This window comes from Tursiops truncatus, chromosome 8 (assembly GCF_011762595.2).
Source record: "Tursiops truncatus isolate mTurTru1 chromosome 8, mTurTru1.mat.Y, whole genome shotgun sequence".
NCBI classification, from domain to species: domain Eukaryota; kingdom Metazoa; phylum Chordata; class Mammalia; order Artiodactyla; family Delphinidae; genus Tursiops; species Tursiops truncatus.
The window spans coordinates 37,584,997-37,605,770 of NC_047041.1; the positions used below are offsets into that span (position 1 = coordinate 37,584,997).

The window sequence follows — 20,774 nt, forward strand, 5'->3', positions numbered from 1 at the left end:
CAGCGACTTCCTCCCTTTGTGGGAGCTCCCTGCGTAGCGGGGGTTAGGAGTTGGGCGGAGCGACCGAGTGACGCAGTAGCCGCCCCAGCCAATCAGAGGTGGGGAAGGGAGGCCGAGGAGGAAGCGGATCCGTCGCCGCGCAGCTAAACCGCAGCGAACTATCCGCTTCGTCTCCCTCCGCCGCTCTCGGGGCCTAAGCGGGAGCTGCTGGGACGGCGTCACTGGGTGGGCTGGGGCGGAAGTGGAGGCGGAGGGAGACGGCTGCGTCTCCAGTACCTTGGTCTCTCGCGTCAAGGCTCTGGTGGGCGCGGGGGAGGGGGAGGAGGAGGAGGAGGAGGAGCCCGCGGCCCGGGCGGCGGCGGCGGCGGCGCCCGAGTTCCCCGTAGGGCCCCGCCTCGGAGCGGGCGGCGGTGGAGGAGGAGACTGAGGAGCAGGATGGCGGCCTCGGCCCTGTACGCCTGCACCAAGTGTACCCAGCGCTATCCCTTCGAGGAGCTCTCCCAGGGCCAGCAGCTTTGCAAGGTCCGTGGGCGCTGGGTGGTGGGCGGGTGGGGTTTCCTCGGCCATAGCCCGAGGGAGCTGGGTGCCCGCTGCACTGCAGCCCCTCTCTCTTCGCCGGCGCCTTGGGGGTTTGGAGCCCTCGCCTCCTCACTCAGAGACCCCGTTATCCGAGGACCTGGGCATCAGCTGGGAAAGCCTCTGAGAGGAGGACGGAACCCTGCCCTCTTCCAAGCGACCCAGGAGGGGGCCGGGCCCCAGCAACGTTGAGGGGTCTCAGGGGTGGGGCTGCGTGAGGCAGCCACCTGTCTATGCCGCAGAGACCCCGGGATGGAGATGTTTTCATCTCGGTTTTCTGTCTAGTCTGTCCTCTCCTTCCACCGGGAGGCAGAGGACGGTGTTTGCACTTTCTTGCTAGGAACCTGAAGCCGCAAAGCTGATGGCATCCTTCTTCCCTGTCCAGGAAAGCGAAGCGTCTGGCTTGGGAACAGAATGCTCTATGATTTGGAGCTCCTCCCATCCCATTAAAGCCGGGATGCTGTCTGTGAGCAACGGTGCAAAATAATAAGTAGTTTCACATTTAACCAGTCCTTGGAATCGGCCCTGACAGCTTTTTTTAATTTATCTGTTGCGTACCCCCCCCCATCTAATAAAGACAAAGACACATAAGCCTTCTCTAAGGAATTATGCTGTAATTGGCTACTTATTTGATAAATCATTCAATTTTCTACGTTGGGGGACAGATTTTATTGATGTTTTAGGCATTTGACTAGGTTGGGTAATAATTTTCCACCAGAAACGTGAAATTTTGGGGACCTTGAGATAGATAATGACTAACATATTGTCTTATTACAGGAATGTCGGATTGCGCATCCCATTGTAAAATGTACTTACTGCAGATCAGAATTTCAACAAGAGAGGTTTGTATATTGAACAGTTTTTGATTGTTAAAGACAAAGTATTGTCTGTAAGGAATACTTGAGGGTTGTAATCCCATATTTATGTTACAGTTTTTTTTAAAATTAAATGGTTTAGTTTCTAAGCTTTAAGTTGTAAGCCCTTTTTGCATGGTAGGAGAGAGAATGCTGACCAAAAATTAATGGGTATTTTACAGCTAGACTTTATACCTGAGGAGATAAAAAATAAATTATTGCATGGAAAATGTACAGCCTTGCTAACGAAAAGTGCAAATATAAACTGTTACTGTTAAACTATTAAAAAATGGCAGAACGTTAATGCTGACATGGACCTGAGGAAAGGTCTATAGTGTTACCAGCTACCTTCCAAGGGTGAAATCCAGTAACTTGTTGCCAGTGGAAGAACAGCACATATTTCTTAATGGAGTGATTCCTGTTAGAGCCTCAGTGCATGCACAAGAGCTTAAGAGAAGAACAAATAATTTCTTCACAAGTAGGTGTGAGCATCATAATAGTGGAGAGCACCCAGTGGAAGGTTAGATAGGCACTGGTGCTGTGCATAAATAGTGGCAAGTGTGAGGATTTTGGAACTAGATAGAAAACAATAGGGTTTTTTGATTTGTTTCCATTTAAAATACACAATAAAATGTATGAAAACATTTATCTTAATTAAGAGGAGCAAAAAAGATCCTAAAAAGATCCTAAGAAGTTCCTAAAAAGATCCTTACGTTTGCATTTTTAAAAAATTCTTACTCTGTGTTAGAGTAAGTTTTAAGTACTACTAAAGCACATGGTACACTTCTACTAATAGTACACTTTGCTTGCTTTAGTTCAGCATCGTGCTGCATAAGTTTCATCATCGATATACAATTTCCTTTTCAGCAAAACTAACACGATTTGTAAGAAGTGTGCTCAAAATGTGAAGCAATTTGGCACCGTAAGTATATCTTATATTTTCATCTCATTTTATTGCTGCTGGTCAATTAATGTTTTCACAAAGATGGACCTTTTAAAAAATATGTATGCTATGTTCTTAAATATTTCAAGTACCAAAATATTTCAGGAAAGAAACTTTCTATAGAGAGTCTGATGAGAAGATAAAATTTTAAAACAGTCATATTATGTGCATGTTTATATATATTGAATTTCAGTGGGGAAGTTATGATTTTATTCTTTAAGGAGTCAAATATAGCAAACAAACTCCTGGTTGTGGAGAACCTACTTATAAAGTTTGCATAACTGTACTTTACCTCTTCCTCAGAACCTCTGACAATTTTTATATAGTGGCACAGTTCAGGCATTTAGTCACAAAAGTCAAGAAGTTATCCTAGTATAAGTTCTTTTCTTATATGTATATTATAGTTATTATTGGTATATTACAGTCATGAATAGTCAAATTTCTGGCCTTAAGGGATTCTAAAATCTTCAGTTGTCTTTTGAATATCAAAGAAAATCAAGGTATGTTTGTTATAGTTATGTTGAATATGCTTGTGCCAGTTTTTTTTAGTTGAAAACTCACCTATTTCTTGCATCAGCTCTACCTATATATGATGAAAAGTTGTTAAATGTATTTTGAATAAATGATATAGTAATTAAGCTAACAGGATATTAAGTTAGTAGAAATTCACTCCCCCAGATACTGGATACATGAAACTTTTGTCAGTGTGTACCTTTGTTTTCATTTATTGAAACGTCTTTACATGTAGCTTTTGTATTATATAACATACTATGCAGGTCATAAGTACATTTTTCATGATCTTATTTAACTAACGAAAAGTTTAATGAGTCTAGAAATAAATGTTAGCAAATGAATAGAAACATAATAAATGTCTTTGACTATGATAGGGCAACATACTTCACAGAAAACTTTTTGCCTATTAGTTTCCTTAATTAATTCCTAAAATATGTCCTGTTCACTGGGTATATTTTATGCAGCAAAATTTTAGTATTTTAAAATGTCTCAAAGAAAATATATATCTGTTTTTCAGCCTAAGCCTTGTCAATACTGTAACATAATTGCAGCATTTATTGGTACCAAGTGTCAGCGTTGCACAAATTCAGAAAAAAAATATGGACCACCTCAGACTTGTGAACAGTGCAAACAGCAATGTGCTTTTGATCGGAAGGAGGAAGGAAGAAGAAAGGTATGTTTTATTTATTTTATGACATCTGGAAATTAAATAAAACACAAGCAAGTTGGAAGTTATTATACTTAATGTATTACTGAAGCTTGATGTATTCTTTGGGTCCCTGAAAGCAGGTGGTTAGAAGAAAGTGCAGGAACAGTGCATTTTCTCCTTGTTGGCATGATATGTAGATTCATGTTGATCAGTTGAGATTACTATACTTTAAAAAACATTCTGTGATAGCTATTCTGTACTATTTGGTTATCCAGTATTTGGTGTGGGAGAATTACTAACTGCTTTTAAATCTTCTCAGCTACTTACCTTTTTGCTGGTTACTTGAAGTTGCTGGTGTGAAAATATACCTGATGGCACTTTAACACATATGATTCAAAGTTAGTCATGTACCTTTTGACTTGGGGCTCATATTTTATACCATTGTTTGTTTTTCTCTACCTACAGTGACTTAAAAGGTATCTATATGTGTGTGACATTTCTCTGCTGAGCATTCACACAGGCCTCCTGATGACTGTCAGTTTCAGTTGATTTGGAGGATGACTGTCTCTTTGAGGGGCTCTGCCGTGTTTCTCCACAGCAATATATGTACCCTAGTTGTAAGACATGTTCCTCCAGCACTTCTCATTTGAACAAATAGAGGATAGGAACTTAATTTTAGTCTTAATTTTGGAAAGAAGTCTCTTTTCCTCCCCGTTGACACGCAGACACTGGCCTCCCATTGTCTGTGAGAGTTATGTTCTATAAAGTTGCTGCAAACACTGAGTTAGTGAATAGAACTGTTGCTCCTACGGACAATACAGGATAGGTCCCTGCCTCTGGTCACAACGTGGTAATCAGTGGATCGGTACCTAATCTTGTTTTGTTTTGTGTATGTTTCTGTTTAAAGACACCTTAATATATATTGTTGATTGATTAAATTGAACTCATAGCAAACAGCACTATAACTATGCCTGAATGAATCTTATCTAACAGGTATTTTCCACATAAAGTACATCATAGTCGCCTTATGCTTAGGAACACTGTACATCACTTTAGCACTACCTTTGGGGACCATTTTAACAGTGAAATCACTAATAAAAAGCACAAATGTGAAAAACGTGATAGTAGGTAGACTGAAAAGGATACTTGTTTACAGTATGAGAGCTGAAGAAAGACAGCAAAGCATCACCGTGTTAACCTCATCTGGGAACATTTGCGGTCTAGCTACACACATTTTTTTGCTCTTCTGTTTATGTGGGTGTATGATCACAAAAGTGCTACAAATTGATTTAGGGGTGACATAAATTTTAGCTAATATGTGGTGAATTTGCCAATACAAAATCTGCAAATGAGAGTCGATTCTATATGTCATTCAATCTCATTTTTTCTTTAACAGTTTTGCTTTCATGGGAAATACTTTGTCATTTTAGTAGTTACACAGTAATTTAAGAATTTATGATAGTGCTTAGATAAGGTTTCTTTGAAGTATATCATCAAGTTATGCTTATTTTCTAGTAATAAGAAAATAAGTTTTCCTCTCCAAATTTAAAAATGCCTCAAAACTAATGGAAGTCCATATATCATCCTTTCTAATTTTATGATCCTCTAAATAAGCATTTCCCCAAGTTTCGGAAAAGTCTACTTTTACTTCCATTTTGCAACGGTCTGTGTGTGTGTGTGTGTGAGAGAGAGAGAGAGAGAGAGAGTGCACATACACACCAGCAGTTGAGCAGTTTATCTTAACCTGGTTTCACTTATAGCCAGTTACACGTATATTTAATCTAACATAAGCATTTTCTTTTAAAAGGTTGATGGGAAGTTATTATGCTGGCTCTGTACTTTATCGTACAAGAGAGTTTTGCAGAAGACAAAAGAACAAAGGAAGAGCCTGGGATCGTCACATTCAAATTCATCTTCTTCATCTCTTACTGAGAAAGACCAGCATCATTCAAAACATCATCACCACCATCATCACCATCACCATCGTCACAGCAGTAGCCATCACAAGTAAGTACTTTGAAATTGTGTTTTCCAAAGTCCTCACTGGCATTTTAGTGCCAGATTTTAGTGTTTAACTTTTTGTAAATGCTAGCTATGTGCTTGTCTAGTTTCCATTGTACATGGTAAGCTTCTTGTGTGTTACCATGACAGCTTCTGGGGCTGTTCCCCACTTTATTCAGTGTACAGAATTACACATAATGAGTGTAGTTGTTTACCATAAATATAAAGATAGGACTTTTAGAGATTTACAGTATAAAGTTATGATCATATAATGAAGTCAGAATATAAGTACATCAGAGTTAATTGATGCTTCATTGATTCATGTTATCAAAAGCCTCAATATTCTTTTTTTGTTCAAAGAATTGTTAGGATTTTACTTGTAAAAATTTTATTTACCTCAGTTACTATTAACTTTTTTTAGTTAAAACAAATTTAAACCAGTGACTAGGAAATGTATTTTTGGAGAACAGATTGCAACACTGTCATTTGTGACCGTGATGGAAGCATTCTAAACCTTGAAGGTTCACAAAGTGTGAGAAGTAATCTTTTTGACATGGTACTTTGCTTTTTTTAAAAAACAGACAGGAACTCTTCAAATATTAACAACTACTTGATTTTTAAATTGCCTTAGGGAGAAAAGTTACATAGTAGTAGTATCTTAACCTTTGATGTGTGTAAAGTTTTTTTAAGGTGTAGTTTTAGTCTTCATGGACAAATCAAGAATATTAAAATGCAAAATAAACACAAAAATTAAAATGGAGAAGAAGGGGACATGATACCCACTGATTTTCAGGAGAATTTTTTTTTTTTCACAAATTTCTCTGAGCCTTTTTAAAGTTCTAGACAGTTAAAACAGTTTCATTTACAGAAAACTGATGCCTGCCCTAGTTAGGAACACATGAAGATATTTGTGGAATGTAATGTAGTTCTGTCTAATTAACAACATTTGATTCTGAATTATAGGCAAGCACATATTAGATTATGGGGGTTTATTGAGGCGCTGAGATTGTTTGCTTCTCTAGCAATTTTTCCATTTGTCTCACTGTGTTGTAGTGCTTTCTGGATGTAACAGTGGTAGACTGCGTAATGACTTCTAATCTGGCTACTTTGAAGAAATCTTGTGGTCTCTGTATCAGTGTATCCCAAGGAACAAAGGAATGTAAACCTTCCTTGATTTTGCTTCTTGCTTTAGGAAAAAATATGAGGAAATAACTACCATGATGATAACTGTCAGACCTAAGACTCAGCTGAAATGTCCCTTTCCCTTGCCTTTTACAGATAAATTTGTTTTAGCATGATGTGAAAGGACACACTCAGATTATGTTTATAAAGATCAAATTTTGTGACAGGAACTTAATCTTTTGAAATTAAGGTTTCAGAAGTAAAGGGAAAGAGAATGGATTGACTTTTTATTTTCCTTTTGATTATTTAAGATATGCAAATACTATTTTATATTTGATGAGTAGGCAACCAGTTTGTGGAGCCCTATCTTAAGTTCATTGGATAAGGATGATTATGAAAAGCTTACATATTGTGATATACAGTGATGGGGGAAGGAAGAAACTCAGATTAACATGGATGCAAGAAATAGCCCACCTCAGAAAGCTAAGATTCTGTTTCTGTTAAGTCATTATTAATGTGATTTTTCTCATTTTGAGGTCTGGATAGTTCTGTTAATTCATGTGTGATTATATACCTTGCTAATGCTTTTAATGAAATTTGTAAAAGAAACAAAATGGCGACTGAATTCCTCAGTAAGGTTGCCGTTCATTGCCACAAGTAGAGAATAACTCAGGTTGAGAGAATTACAGCTGCTGTTTCCCCAGCTTGTTATTTATAGCTGATTCTTAAGAACATGGTTAAAAAACTTCTACAGCTAAAAGAATAGTAAATTTTATATACACACACAAACATATGTACATATTTTTATTTTGTGTATGCTAGCACTGTACTAAGTGTCTTTACATAGGTAACTCATTTAATCCTCATTTTCCCTATAAGGTATGTTTTATATCCATTTGACAGATGAGGTAACTGAGACTCAGGGATTTTAAGAACTTGCAAAAGGTCACACAGCCCAGGTCTTTTTAACATCTCTTATATTGTATATACAGTGGACCCTTGAACAACAACATGTTAGAACTGCATAGATCCACTTATATACTCAGATTTTTAATTTTTTTTTACTAAATATTTACTACAGTTCTACATGATCTGTGGTTGATTGAGTCTGTGGATGCAGAACCTCCTATATGGAGGGCTGACTGTAAAGTTAAGTGCAGATTTTCAACTGCACAGAGGATCAGCACCCCCAAACCCCCATGTTGTTCAAGGGTCAGCAGTTTACGTGGTGTGCAGTACATAGGAGATGCTCTGCACCTGTTGAATGAATAAGCTAGAGGTTAATGAAGGATTGGCCAATGTGAAAGTACAGGAAAAAAGTATGGACAATTCATAGTGAGTTATAAAGTGGTTGCTAGTATTGCGGCATAGTGGAAAAGAAGTAGTACTGTAGTAGTAATTATAAGTAAAAGTAAAATCAGTAGTTACTATGAGATTTCCCAGTATTTTCAGCATGACTGCTCCAGAGTACAGCCTAATGAAAGATGAGACTTTGGAAAAGATTCTTAGGAAAACTAGGAAAGAAAGAAAAACTCAGATATTTCCTGGTTCAACTTGACACACTATTGTGAGCAACTTGAGTTATTCCAAAGGAATCTCTACGTAGGCTTATTAGGAAGGCCTTAACTTTAAGATAAAACATCTGTCTGAAATAGTAAGGGTAGCCTAAGAATGATGATTTTCAGACTTTGTCATTATAGAACCCTGTTGTGGTGGTTTTCATGCTCATATACCCTAACCCTTAATATGATATTAAATTGAATTATTGAAAGTCCTGATTAAAAAGAAAATCCAGTCCCTATCATCTTACCTTTCTTAAACAACTTAAGATGGCTAGTAGTCATTTGATTAGAATTTATCTTATTGGAATGTGATTTATTCAATATATATTAGCTTAGGCTGAAAACTTAGTTGAATATGCCTTTCTCAGAACAAAAGAATATAAACATATATCATTTGATTCCATTGGGAAGAATGCTGTTAAAATGTTGATGGGTTAAATAAATGTTATTAGATATCATCTGTGTATTTTTCAGAATCAGCAATCTGAGTCCAGAACAAGAGCAGGGACTGTGGAAACAGAGGTAAATATGTTAACGTATTTTATGAAGTATTTTGACATGTATTTTTTAAGATGTGATATTCCTTTAACTTTGTTACTTAGGCTTTAAAAAAACTGATGTTCAGTAAAACTTTAGGGGAAGAAGAATAACTTTTCATTTGATGCCTATGCCCTTTTTACTCTAATTATTTTTATTAATGTTTGGTTTCAGCCATAAATCCTCTGCAGCAATTCAGAATGAAACTCCAAAGAAAAAGCCCAAATTGGAATCTAAGCCATCTAATGGAGATAGGTAAAAATGAATTCCTTTAGTGCTGTGAAAATTCAACTTAGTTGAACAGTTATGGCTGATTGCCAGTTATTACTAGGTAAAAGAATAGAACATGTATCTTCTACGTTGACTTCTTTGAGTCACCTAGAAGAGTAAACATAATCAGTTAAAATTTTTAACTTAATTTTAGCAATAAGAAAGTGGCACTGAATGATGTTCTGTTTGGGCATAAATTTGGGTTTTGAAAAAAAATCTGAATAGAGAACATTATCTTAATTATTCTTCAGTGAAACACAAAACGAATTGTGATATTTGAAATTGACCTGCTTGGAAAATGTTTTTAGATTTAAAGTATTTTGAGAGTGACTTTGTTTTAGTTCATTAGCCAAAAGTTTGCTGATGTTACTGTACAAATTGGCTGCCTATTGCTTTACACTAGAAGTATTGACCCCCTAAAAGCTAATACTGAATTATATTTCTGCAGGTGTATGTAATGTGTGCCATTAGTAAGGTAATTTGCCAGTTGCATCCATTTCTGTCAGGTACATATTTTTTTGCATTAGCCTTAAGGATGTTTGTGGAATTGTCTAATTTATGCAATTTGAACACCTGCTAATTTTCCTTCTACTTCATTTAACTGTGTTTTACTCTTTTCTTTTTAGTAGCTCTATAAATCAGTCAGCAGATAGTGGGGGAACAGACAATTTTGTCCTTATAAGTCAACTGAAAGAAGAAGTGATGTCACTTAAACGTCTCTTACAACAGAGAGACCAGACCATTTTAGAAAAAGATAAAAAGGTAAGTACATGGTTCACTGAAGCCTGGTAAGGTTTACATCTTGACTCTTGCTTGATAATTGCAAATTTTGTTAGACTTTCTTCAATAACTTGATCATGTTTGTGGTACATGATTCTTATAAGACACAGAAGCCCAAAGTGGAACGTAGGCCATCTAATTATGATATGTAAAAGTGGTACTTCAGAATTTTAGTTCTAAGAATCAATTGAGAGCTGATTAGAATTCTAATAATTTCTGAACATTAGTTTTCAGTAAGCCTGTAATCTAAAATTAGATCTAATGTCTTAATTTGAAAAAGAGATGTAAATGGAATATTATGTCAATTCTTTTGGTATAAGAAAGTAATTGAATATAGTCTAATATACCAATTATATATTTATTTCAATCAAGATCAAATAAGTGGAGAAAATTAATGCTGTGGGAATTTCCTATGTGGTAATGATTAACAATAGGTATCTAAGATAGGAAGTAAGTGTACTTATTGGGACTTTATCAGTTAGATAAAGAGGAATATCGAATATGTTGTCTGTTTAGTGAAAAGTTCTAATATTTTCTGTGTGCGCTTGAGCAGAATTTTACCTGTTTGGGCCTCAGTTTTCTCATTTTAAAAATGAGAATATTAACACCATCTCATGGGAAGATGGTTGTGATTAAATGAGAATGTAAAGTGTTTACTTACAGCTTCTGGCATGTATAAGTGCTCATAGCTGCTATTACTGGGGTTTGGTCTTCTTTGAGGGTAGAACCTACTTCTGTACTTGCTTTATGATCCTAGACTGTCTGGCTTGACCTATTTCAAACATATCATTGCAATAGGAAAACATTAAAAACGTTCTTTTAAAATTATCAACAAGTTGTGATTATGAATATGTAGTATGTAGCTATCTCTGAGATTCCATAGTAGTGCTTGAGTCTGAGTTGGCTTTTACTTCTGGCTTTCATGTAAAAATGTAACTTTTGTGTTACATTTCCCACACCTTGATGATTAATGGATTTAAATTTATTTTAATACATTTGTACCTTACCTTAAGCAAATTCGATAAATGAAATTTAGGATTGACATAGACAACAATAGGATAGTTAGGAGTATTTTATTTTTTATGGTTCTTTTTGCTTAACAACAGAATATTTTAAATTAGCTTTAATGGAAATTTGTTTTACACACAAAATATTAGAAACATTTCTGTTATACAAAGACAGGTCTATCTGTACTAACCTAGATAAAAGTTGAATAAAATGGGAAGTTTACTATAAAATAGCAATGATTCCAAAACTACGTAGTAATGAATTGTGGAATTTTGGCTTTTTTAGATGTTTTTTTTCCTTCAAGTATCACTATTCTATGTTAGTGCAGTTAGTGAAAAGTTTTCTGGTTTTGTTAGTGTTCCTTTTTTCTTAAACACTAATGGGGATGGAAATTAGCAGTACTATGAGGAAAATAATTGTAAGCCTAAAATAGCTACATACTTACAGCTTTTTAAAATAATGTAAATGTAAGACAACCACGTTATTTTCTAGAATTTATTTCACTTTATTCAGTGACTTCTAGAGCCAGCGATGTACTAGATCATGAGGATAAAAAGGTGAAATAAGACATGATTCTTATCTTCCAGAAATTCATAATCTGGAGGCAACTCACAGTGTAGTGATGAAAATATCATAGCTTATCTGATGTGAACTGACATTTCAGAAAAGGAATTCCTTTGTAATGTAGAAAGCAGGATTCAGTTATTCTTTGAACTGGACAAAAAGCGAGAGCTTTTATTCAGAAAATCAGAATATAGGGCACTGTGACTTCCTTTCTCTCTTTTTGGTGTACTTCTTTGTTTACTGGCTACCGAGTAATTACAGAAAAGAACGTGCAAACCTTTAAAGCTTACATAATGAAAACCAATTAAAAATAACCAGAAGCTTTCTTCTGCCTGGTTCTTATGTTGAAATTATATAATACCAACTTATTTTTTAGTATGAAGTCATGAGATTTTGTATCTTTATGTATGTCATTTATATTTATGAAAAAAATTGTCATGTAGCTGTCTTTCCTTCCTCAAATCACCATCTTTTTTCTTACGTTGCCTAATTTAGCCCAAATTTTAAAGTAACCCCCTTTCCTTTCTTATTCTGTGTTAGTTGTATTTGTGTTCTTTGTTCTCCATTTTTACCTCAAATCTTAAGTGGTATTGGATATGGAATTCTGCACATAAATTTTAAAATAAAAGCAACATAGCTTTTGGTTGATAAGACTGTTCCTTTATGTACTTGCCCAGTGTGAAACTTTTTTCTTTTTTCATTGAAAGACTGTTGTAACCTGAAACCAGTTTTACTGTTTACTTTGTTTATATATAATGTGAAGTATGTTTTAACTGAAGCATTTTCCAAGGTATTAACCATTAAGCTTTTCTGTTGGCATACCAGTTGCCAAACTGTGTCCAGTGAAACCACCTTTAAAAAGAAAAAAAAAAGACAACTTCTCAAAAGTTATACTGATGTTTCAATATTGTCTTAACATTAAAATTGTATTAATGTTAAAGTAGTAAATTAGATAGAATTCATCATTTCTCAAAACAAATTCGAGATAAGTTACAAAACTCAGTAAACTGCTGTTAACCTTCTCCACTTTTATAATGAATTGTGAGTTTATTGTGAAAAATATTTAACGATGTTTGTGCATATGCGTATATATATATATATATACATGTATATACATATATATATATATATATATATATGTATTTTTTTTTCTTTAATCTTTCAGTTAACTGAACTTAAGGCAGACTTTCAGTACCAAGAGTCAAACTTGAGAACAAAGATGAACAGTATGGAAAAAGCTCACAAAGAAACTGTGGAACAACTCCAGGTAAATGAGATTATTTTTGTAAACTGTTAGGCAAGGAGGGGTAAACTTGGTTAATAGTATTCTTTCTCTTAGACTGGTATTGGTATCCCTACTTTATGCATATCTAGAGCATTTTCAGCTTTGATTTTGACTTAAAATACCTTGTAATCCTGCTCCCATTAGAAGTTATTGCCTGAAATCACTTGATAAGGGGATTCAGTAGATTAATTCTGAAACCTTTTGCCTAAAGTTCAAATGGGGTTCTCAGAGGAGGATATCACTGAAGTATGTTCAGTTGATCCTCAGGTGAAAAGCAAAAAATTAAAAATCAGATTCATGAAATAAGGTGAAAGTAAGGTCTTCAGTACATTATGTAGTTATTCTTCCTGTTTCCTCCCAGATAACGGGAGGAGAGGTGGGGCTACAAAACCAATTTATGGGACCTCGAGTGGAGGAAATTCATGCTGCATGCAGAGATGCAAGGCCAAAGAGTGCACTTTAACCTCCGTACTGTGATTTTTAAAGTGCCAAATAGGGTTCTGCTGTATCCACAGCAGGGAGCCTCTAAGGATGTAGGCCAACCTCCTCGGAGTACTGCAGAGGATACTCAGTAAGGTGTCCATATACAAAACAACTGAATGGTGATGCTGAGAGTCACCACAGTGACGAGGGTGGTTTCTGAGGTCTGGAATGCAGAGATGGAGAGCATCAAACAGAGATTTAGGTTATTCCCTTATTTACGCCTTTTTTCACCTAGGTTTCATAAATTTAGAAATCAGACTACACTAAGTTAATCATATGTTTTATCGATTTATACATTCTGACATTTGTAGAATTAAGTCTTAAAAGCATAGAAGATGGCAGCACACAGACTTTAGGCTCTTGATGGGAGAGTGTAGCTTGGGAAGGAAGGAATTAATATTGTCCTGCTTTTGTTTTTGTTGTTTTTTTTGTTTTTTTAACTGTAATATCAAGGGATATTTGCTATTTCCTGTCTTTTGGTTTTGTGTTCTTCATACTTTGAAAATAGCTTAAATTGAGTAAGACTGTAAAGTGTATTTAGGAACCTGTTGAAATTCAAGGTAGAGATTGCCTAGTCGTAATGCTGATCTTACTATTACAGAGAATTCTGAAGAGAAACTTTCGTAGAACCTGACACATAGTAGGAATTCAAATGGTTTGTTGAATGAGTGACGATTTATGGAAATGCCCATCTGCCCTCTGTTCTGAGAGATTGCCCATTTTATATATTAGGCTTCTTGTACATTATTGTTTCTCATCCACCAGCAAGCAGTAGTTTTATGTTATTTTACTCATTCAGTTATTAGTGCTGAATGATTACTGGAAACAAAATCTTCTGCATGGTGATCTCTGGTTTAATGTGATTTAGCCAAAACATGAATAAATCCAGAATGACATGACAGAAAACCTGTGAGCAGTACTTAACTATGATAAAACTTAGTACTTCTAACTGTTCAAAAGAGCAATTTGTTGTTTCCTTTTGTAGTTGTAATCACAAGGGAACCTCTCTTTGACATCTTAGCCTGATTGGTATCTTAAGGCTACCTCTTCCTGGTTGGTAGCTGAAGTTTCATATAATTTAATAATAACTAATAATTATATAGAAGTATACATTTTCAACATAATTTTACATAGGCTCTCTTATTTTCTCCCTACAGTAACTTTAAGTTATGTGGTATCCAGATGAAGCTGTGGTCACAGAGTCAGAAGTGACATAGAAACCGATATCTTCTGACTCAGATTTAACTATACTTTTCTCCTGTTCTGCACTGACTCCCACCTCAGCTTACTCAGGTTTTCTACTTCATCCTTATTGTGAGGCCACTTCCCTTTATCATGTGTATTATTACTGGTGACATTCTGTCACAGTTACGTATCCTCTTTTAACCCCACTCCCTTTAGCAACCATGTACTAGTAAGGTTCTCCACCTAAGTGAGTGAACATAGTGAACTGTTTTTCTTTTTGTCATAAGAAACTGAATGCTGAAGCAGAAAATTTATCTTGTTCTAATAACTCTCAAAACATTTGAAACTACCAAACTTGAAAAATAAGCACTGAGCATCACAAGAAAAAAATTGTCCAAAATACCGAAAACAAAAAGACAAAAACCCCACAACAAATCCCAACCAACCAAACAAAAACCAAATTGTCTAAAGTATCAAGAAAGCCAAATAAAAAGTATACCTTCATTTAGGAGGTAAGTTGATAAAAGGGGAAAGGGAATTAACATTTGAGTGCCTACCATATACCAGCCACTGTGTTAGGCTAAGTGTTTTGTATATTTGATTAGTTCTTTCAACTCCTGTTGAGGTAGATGGTGAAGTTTCTGTTTTACATATGAGAAAGTAGACTCCCAAGTTACATAGCAGATAAGTGGCAGAGCCCGGATTCAAAGCAGGATCTGTGTGATTCGTAATCGACATATTCTTTTCTTGAGGCCAGCATTTCTAAACATTTTTAACTTAGCTTGCTTAAGAGTTCTTAAATAATTGATTTTTGCATGGTGCATAATAAAGAAGTAATATTAGGATAAAAAATTTTAATGCATATATGTTAAATATTTCTATAAAATATATTTTAAATATACCAAAATAAGAATAAGACAGATTTGGACTTGTCCCCATTTAACAACTGACTTACTGTTTATTTTTCTTAAAGGCTTTTTTCTTACATAATTTATCAGCAAATAAATTTACTAGTGACGTGATTAGGAGACTGAATATATACATGCAGATTGAAAATTAGCTGCTAAAGAATTAAAAGGAAAAACTTCTTTCAATACCTAAGGTTTGAGTTCTTGTATTTCATACTTAGAATATGAAAATTATAAACTCATTGATTTTTTTTGTTTTTTTCTTGATGAATGAGAAAAGATAGTTTGAAAATTAACTCTTTAATGATTTGCTATGTCAGTGTAAACACTTTTGTATAACAAATCTGACAGAGATCTCTTTGAGGCAAGTTTGCAGACATTTTCCTTTTTTTATGCCCTTCATTAATTTGTATTTTAAAATTTCTGTTTCTTAAGATTCCTTTTTTTAACCAGTGAGTCTATTATAGTTATATATTGAATAATATGTAGCAAACAATGAAAAGAAAACAACTTATAACTACCATGTTTACTAGGACTGGTCAGCTGAGTAATACACCAATTGATAATGGTTGCGTGCACTTGACTTCCACTAACTGCCAGGCATTCTCACTGATTTGTCGTCTGAGTTTCTCAAACTATTTCTTTTTAAAGGGAAAATAAAAATCCTTTTAAATTCTTGATGATTTTCCAAATTTGAAATTGAATTTGAAATTGAAGCCCTTAATTACCACCTTAATTATTTAATAATCGTGGATTAGAGAAATGCTATTAATCATACAGTCGAACATTAAAAAATGATTTGACTTGCAAATGTAAGATAGCTAGGATATTTGTATTTTGGAGGTCATGGGTATTAATTAGGGAGAATTTGATTGGTGAAGGGTTGCGGAGGGTTGGGACGTACAAAGCCTGGGAAAGGTTTATATTCTATGAAACTGCTTTAAGATGGTATAGTGAAAAGGCAGAGTGCCATACAAAGGCTAAAATTAGAGTAGAAGATAAAGCACTGAGGTTAAAAAAGTGTAGATAATAAAAAATCTTGAGACCTGTGCAGGAAAATGGTTTTCAAACGTAAACCAGAGGATATCTTCTGAAATTTTGTCAGTTCTCAGTTTCCAGACTGTTGTCAACATTCTCCCTGTTTTGGCTCAAAAACTCCAAAAGCATTTGTGCATTAACATATTTGTATATATGGAGGGTCCTTTATTATCTACATTGCCACAGTTAAGAGATTACACAGGGAGATGGATGTAGTCAAAATTTGAAAATATTCACTGAAGGCCCCCATTTGTACCTAAGCACTAGTGACTGTCATAGCACATTGGCTTGAGGACAGTGTGTTGTCAGTGGTGGATGGAACATTTGAATGACTTGCAAATTCAGTTCAGATTGATGGCAAAATGAAATCTTGAATCTTTGAAAAGAAATTTCAGCCTTCCGTGAAAATGAAAATAGTGATGATGTGTAACTGCTCAAATTATATCAAAGCCAATACCAAATAACTGTATGCCAATTAAAGGAACAACAACAACAACAAAAAGACCAGAAAGGGTAGTTGTGATGGGTGCTTCAAAAAGTTTTCTTTTGAATATCATTAAGAGAGTAGTCCCTTTCGGAAAGTGATAAAGTCTGAATATTTTTGCAAAAAGGACCTCTTATGCTTGCTCTATAAATAGGTAAACATCAAAATGAAAGACTTTGTAGAGTTTGTCTGAAAATAGCCCTCTCAAATTATCACTTATTTGATCTTATTAATCATATAACAGTACTTATATTCATAGTTTTTGTTTCATGTTTTTCAGATAAAACAAAAATATTTTTCCCCTATTTAAAATTTTGACCCTCTTTTAAAGGGATTCACTTTAAGTTGCCTTTTGTGTAACCAATTATATCTTTGGACAACAATTACTTTAATATTGCCATTACAAAGGGGGCTGATAAACGAATCTAGCATTTTCCTTCTACATATCCAACATTAAAGAGATGAACCTAAATATATCAACTCTTTCATTTATTCTGTTAGTGTTTCAGTAAAATATTTGAAATAGTATTCTTCAGCATAACTTAATGTTTGAAACATTTTTAATCATAAATGTTTTTGTCTTCCACAGGCCAAAAACAGAGAACTACTCAAACAGGTTGCAGCATTGTCAAAGGGTAAAAAGTTTGACAAAAGTGGAAGCATATTAACATCCCCTTGAGAAGTGGTTGGTTATTCATTAGTGTTTCTGCTGAAAATGTAAAATTGGAAAAAAATTCTGTGAAGCCCTTAAATTCTGTGTAGTGGAAAAATATTTTTGCACACCAAATAAATTGGCATGTTTCCTATTCACTTTTGTAACTGATATACAGCATTTTTTAAGTTGTATAACATTCAAATAAAACTTCAACTGGTTTGAAGCAACTTTTTAATTATTTGATATCCAGGAACTTTTTTGCCAGCAATAGTATTAAACAGTTGTAAGGGAGTGCATGAGTAGTGCTCTTTATAAAATACAACATGCAATAATAGAGTAGGTATGGTTTTCAGAAGTCAGAGCAGCAGGGCTTTTTGTTTTGTTTTTTGTCTTACACTATGCTAATTTCATATAAACAGTTTTCAATTTAGAAATACAAAAACTTTTAAACAAGAAAAATTGTGAACACTGGTTTTTTGGTAATTGTGTTTTTACTTTTCATGAACATGACTTTAGGAGAGAATCATGGTGCTTTTATTAAATGGACTTCAGAGTATATGTAAATATGTTTTTTAAAGTTACATCGTTACCATTAGTTAGTAAACTAGTATTTTCATTATTGGTATAGGAATTAATGTTTATTGTACAGTATCCAAGGTAAATGTGTTTGTTTTGTAAAAACTACTGTAGATTTTTACTTACAAGTGCCTTTTTGCCACCTAATGTTTTTATTTATAGGAATGCTGATCTTTTGTACATACAGTTTGTTTTAAAATCATGTTTAATAAATGTTTGTATATAAATGCATATGTACAGAAGCTTATTTCAAAAGGAAATCAACGTTGCTAGTAAAATGTTTGAGGTTGCATTAAGAACTGATAATGCATCTAGACTTTAGATAATTTTGTGCTTTGTTTCTGTGTGATATGGGAAGCTGTTGGTCATTGAATTCATTGAATTATGTCAAAATATTTCCCAAAAGATTTAATTTTAAATCACTTCTGATAGAATAATTTTATTTTTTATGTCATATGACTTCATGTTCATATTTTGTGTTACATGTTTTATTTTTCTTTTATTAAAATTTTAAAAAATTAATAATTTTTCTGCAGTGGTCCATATATCTGCTTTCCCTATAATATGTGGTTATCTAAGTTAATATTTATGTACACCATACTTAATTTGTAAGTTAAAGCAAATCTGGAAAAAAATATCTTTTAAATCAATCTGTGATTATCTTTAAATAAATTAGAATCTACTGCAAGATTCAGGCACTATTTATAAGAAAATTATATCAGAGTCTTTAAAATTGTCTATAAAAGGTTAAGGTAGGGTGGGATAGGGTAGGAGAAGTTATTGACTAATTGTGTTCTAATCCAGTGGTTTTCAGCCTGTAATAGAATTGATCTCCTACTTAGTAAATGCCTGTTCAGAGTTTCAGTTCAATTTTAAAGCATCAAGCATTGCTAGATAAACTGTATAGAGTAGAAGGCTCCTTCTCTTAGGAATTTATGGGCAAAGTAAATTTGTTTCAAGTAAACTGTTATTAAATTTATCAGTCTTGAAGCATTGATTATGAATGTCCTATCAAAGATCCTCTTTCCGCAGAACACAGGATGATTGTAATAATTGTTTTTAACATGATTCATGTTTCAGTAGATTATTCCTATAGTGATTCATTATAAACAGATTTCAAATAATTCTTTGTCCAATTTGAAAACATATACCTAGGGTAATTTTCAAGTGATAGTAAAATATTGAATCAGTCAGACTTGAAAGAATTAAACCAGTTTATTTGTATGAAATCTTCATGCAGTAATCTTCCTAAACTTAGTATTCTCAACAATGATAGGTAATGCCTCCTTAACACAGATTTTAACGTTTTCAGGATTTGCTAAAGTCATAATACCGTCATTACCTTTCTTTAAAATTTATAATGTTTGTATTCTGGTTTCATAGCCATTTGTCAATCCACAGTGGTCATTATGGTTTTAAACTGTGTAATAGTTCTATACCTTGTTGGAGCTGCTACAAAAGAAAGATGCCCCTTCCCCGTTTTTTAGGTAAGAGATTAAAAATTGAAATGAGTCTAAATACTTAAGCTTTGTAAATTCCAAGGCTAAAACCTTTTAGGGGCTTCACAGTATTTAGTCCTAATTAAATGCCCTCTCTGTATTCTATGACCTGGTTTTATAACCTATTATTTTGCAGTTGTATAAACTAGTAATTGAGTCCCAGTCCTGAATCTGTAGTGTATTGACATAATGACCTGATATCCTCTCAATGTGGACCTGTAAGGAGATACTATGGTGTGCCGTATCGTGCTTTCTAGCCTGTTTTCAGCTATCGATTAGCATTTACCAGTGAGGGTCATTTTGGCTCCAGTTATTTATGTATTAATAGCCTGTGAATATTGCAGTCCTTTTTAGATTGTACTGGTCTAAATATGCATTCTGCAGTGAACCTGTTAAGCTGTTCACATGTATAGACTATTGAAATACTGTACCTGTACACATTTGACTGTTAACATTTTGTACTTTTTTTCTAAATCCAATATTTCACAATAAAAACTTGTCAAAAGCTTTGTATTGATTTCCTATTGCTGCTGTTAACAACTTACCACAAATTTAGTGGCTTAAAATAGCACGGATCAATTCTCTTACAGTTCTGGAGGCCAGAAGTCCAAAATCAGTTTCACAGGGCTAAAGTCAGGGTGTTGGCAGGTCTGGTTCCTTTTGGAGGCTCTAGGGAAGTAAGTGTTTTCTTGCCTTTTCTAGCTTCTGGAGCTGCATTCCTTGCATTCTGTGGCTCTTTGCCCCCTCCTCCATCTTCAAAGCCGAAAGTACAGCATTTTCAAGTGTCTCTGCGTCTGTCGTCATATGATCTCTCTTTGGTCATAGTGTCTCTCTCTGTTCCCCCTTATAAGGACATTGTCGGGCGCACCTGGATGATCAGGATAGTCTCCCTGTCTCAGGTCCTTAATTACATCTGTATACTCCCTTTTGTCATGTAAGGTAACATAGTATTTATATAATGTTCCAGGGATTAGGACTTGGACATCTCGGGAGAACATTATTGAGCCTACAGTAAGTTTCACCTACATTTTTCTAAAACGATAGATTTGAAGGAGTTGACTCAGGCCAAACAAATTTAATTTTCCTATCTTTTAAGACTGCTCTCATGAAATAGTTATTTTCCTGGAAAGAAATTATATAAATTTTTATTGTGCTATTTCAAAGTAACAATAGGTGAATCAAGCTATATGTAGTTGAGGTTTTTGCAAACGTTGGAACGTGACTAGAACCATGCTAGATTGTTTGATAGGATAAGAGATGAAGACCTGACTTTAATTTCTAG

The 20,774-nt window shown here is 34.6% G+C and overlaps 1 protein-coding gene across 5 annotated transcripts; it reads left to right on the forward strand.

Annotated features, from left to right (window-relative positions):
- Positions 1–71: 71 nt before the first annotated feature.
- On the forward strand, positions 72–20,001 carry FAM76B (family with sequence similarity 76 member B). 5 transcript variants are annotated; one of them, XM_019923783.3, is made up of 11 exons: positions 72–522; positions 1,354–1,418; positions 2,298–2,352; positions 3,404–3,559; positions 5,343–5,542; positions 8,695–8,742; positions 8,932–9,012; positions 9,654–9,789; positions 12,545–12,646; positions 15,306–15,434; positions 17,352–20,001. In XM_019923783.3, exons 1-10 carry the CDS (start codon positions 436–438, stop codon positions 15,390–15,392), a joined length of 1,017 nt encoding a protein of 338 aa, XP_019779342.1. In that variant the 5' UTR covers positions 72–435; the 3' UTR covers positions 15,393–15,434; positions 17,352–20,001. The 5 variants fall into 5 exon arrangements, 4 of the variants coding, with proteins under 4 accessions (XP_019779342.1, XP_019779344.1, XP_019779343.1 ...); XR_002174059.3 differs by lacking the exon at positions 17,352–20,001 and adding an exon at positions 14,305–14,844 and having other exon boundaries at positions 73–522; positions 15,306–15,435; XM_019923785.3 differs by lacking the exons at positions 15,306–15,434; positions 17,352–20,001 and adding an exon at positions 14,305–15,298 and having other exon boundaries at positions 73–522.
- Positions 20,002–20,774: the final 773 nt, after the last annotated feature.

Bases quoted from the DNA above. Each gene is read 5' to 3' on its own strand.
- FAM76B (XM_019923782.3), top strand. From the start codon at position 436: ATGGCGGCCTCGGCCCTGTACGCCTGCACCAAGTGTACCCAGCGCTAT. The intron at 523-1,353 runs GTCCGTGGGCGC...GTCTTATTACAG, and splicing joins AGGGCCAGCAGCTTTGCAAG to GAATGTCGGATTGCGCATCC. The intron at 1,419-2,297 runs GTTTGTATATTG...TTTCCTTTTCAG, and splicing joins TCAGAATTTCAACAAGAGAG to CAAAACTAACACGATTTGTA.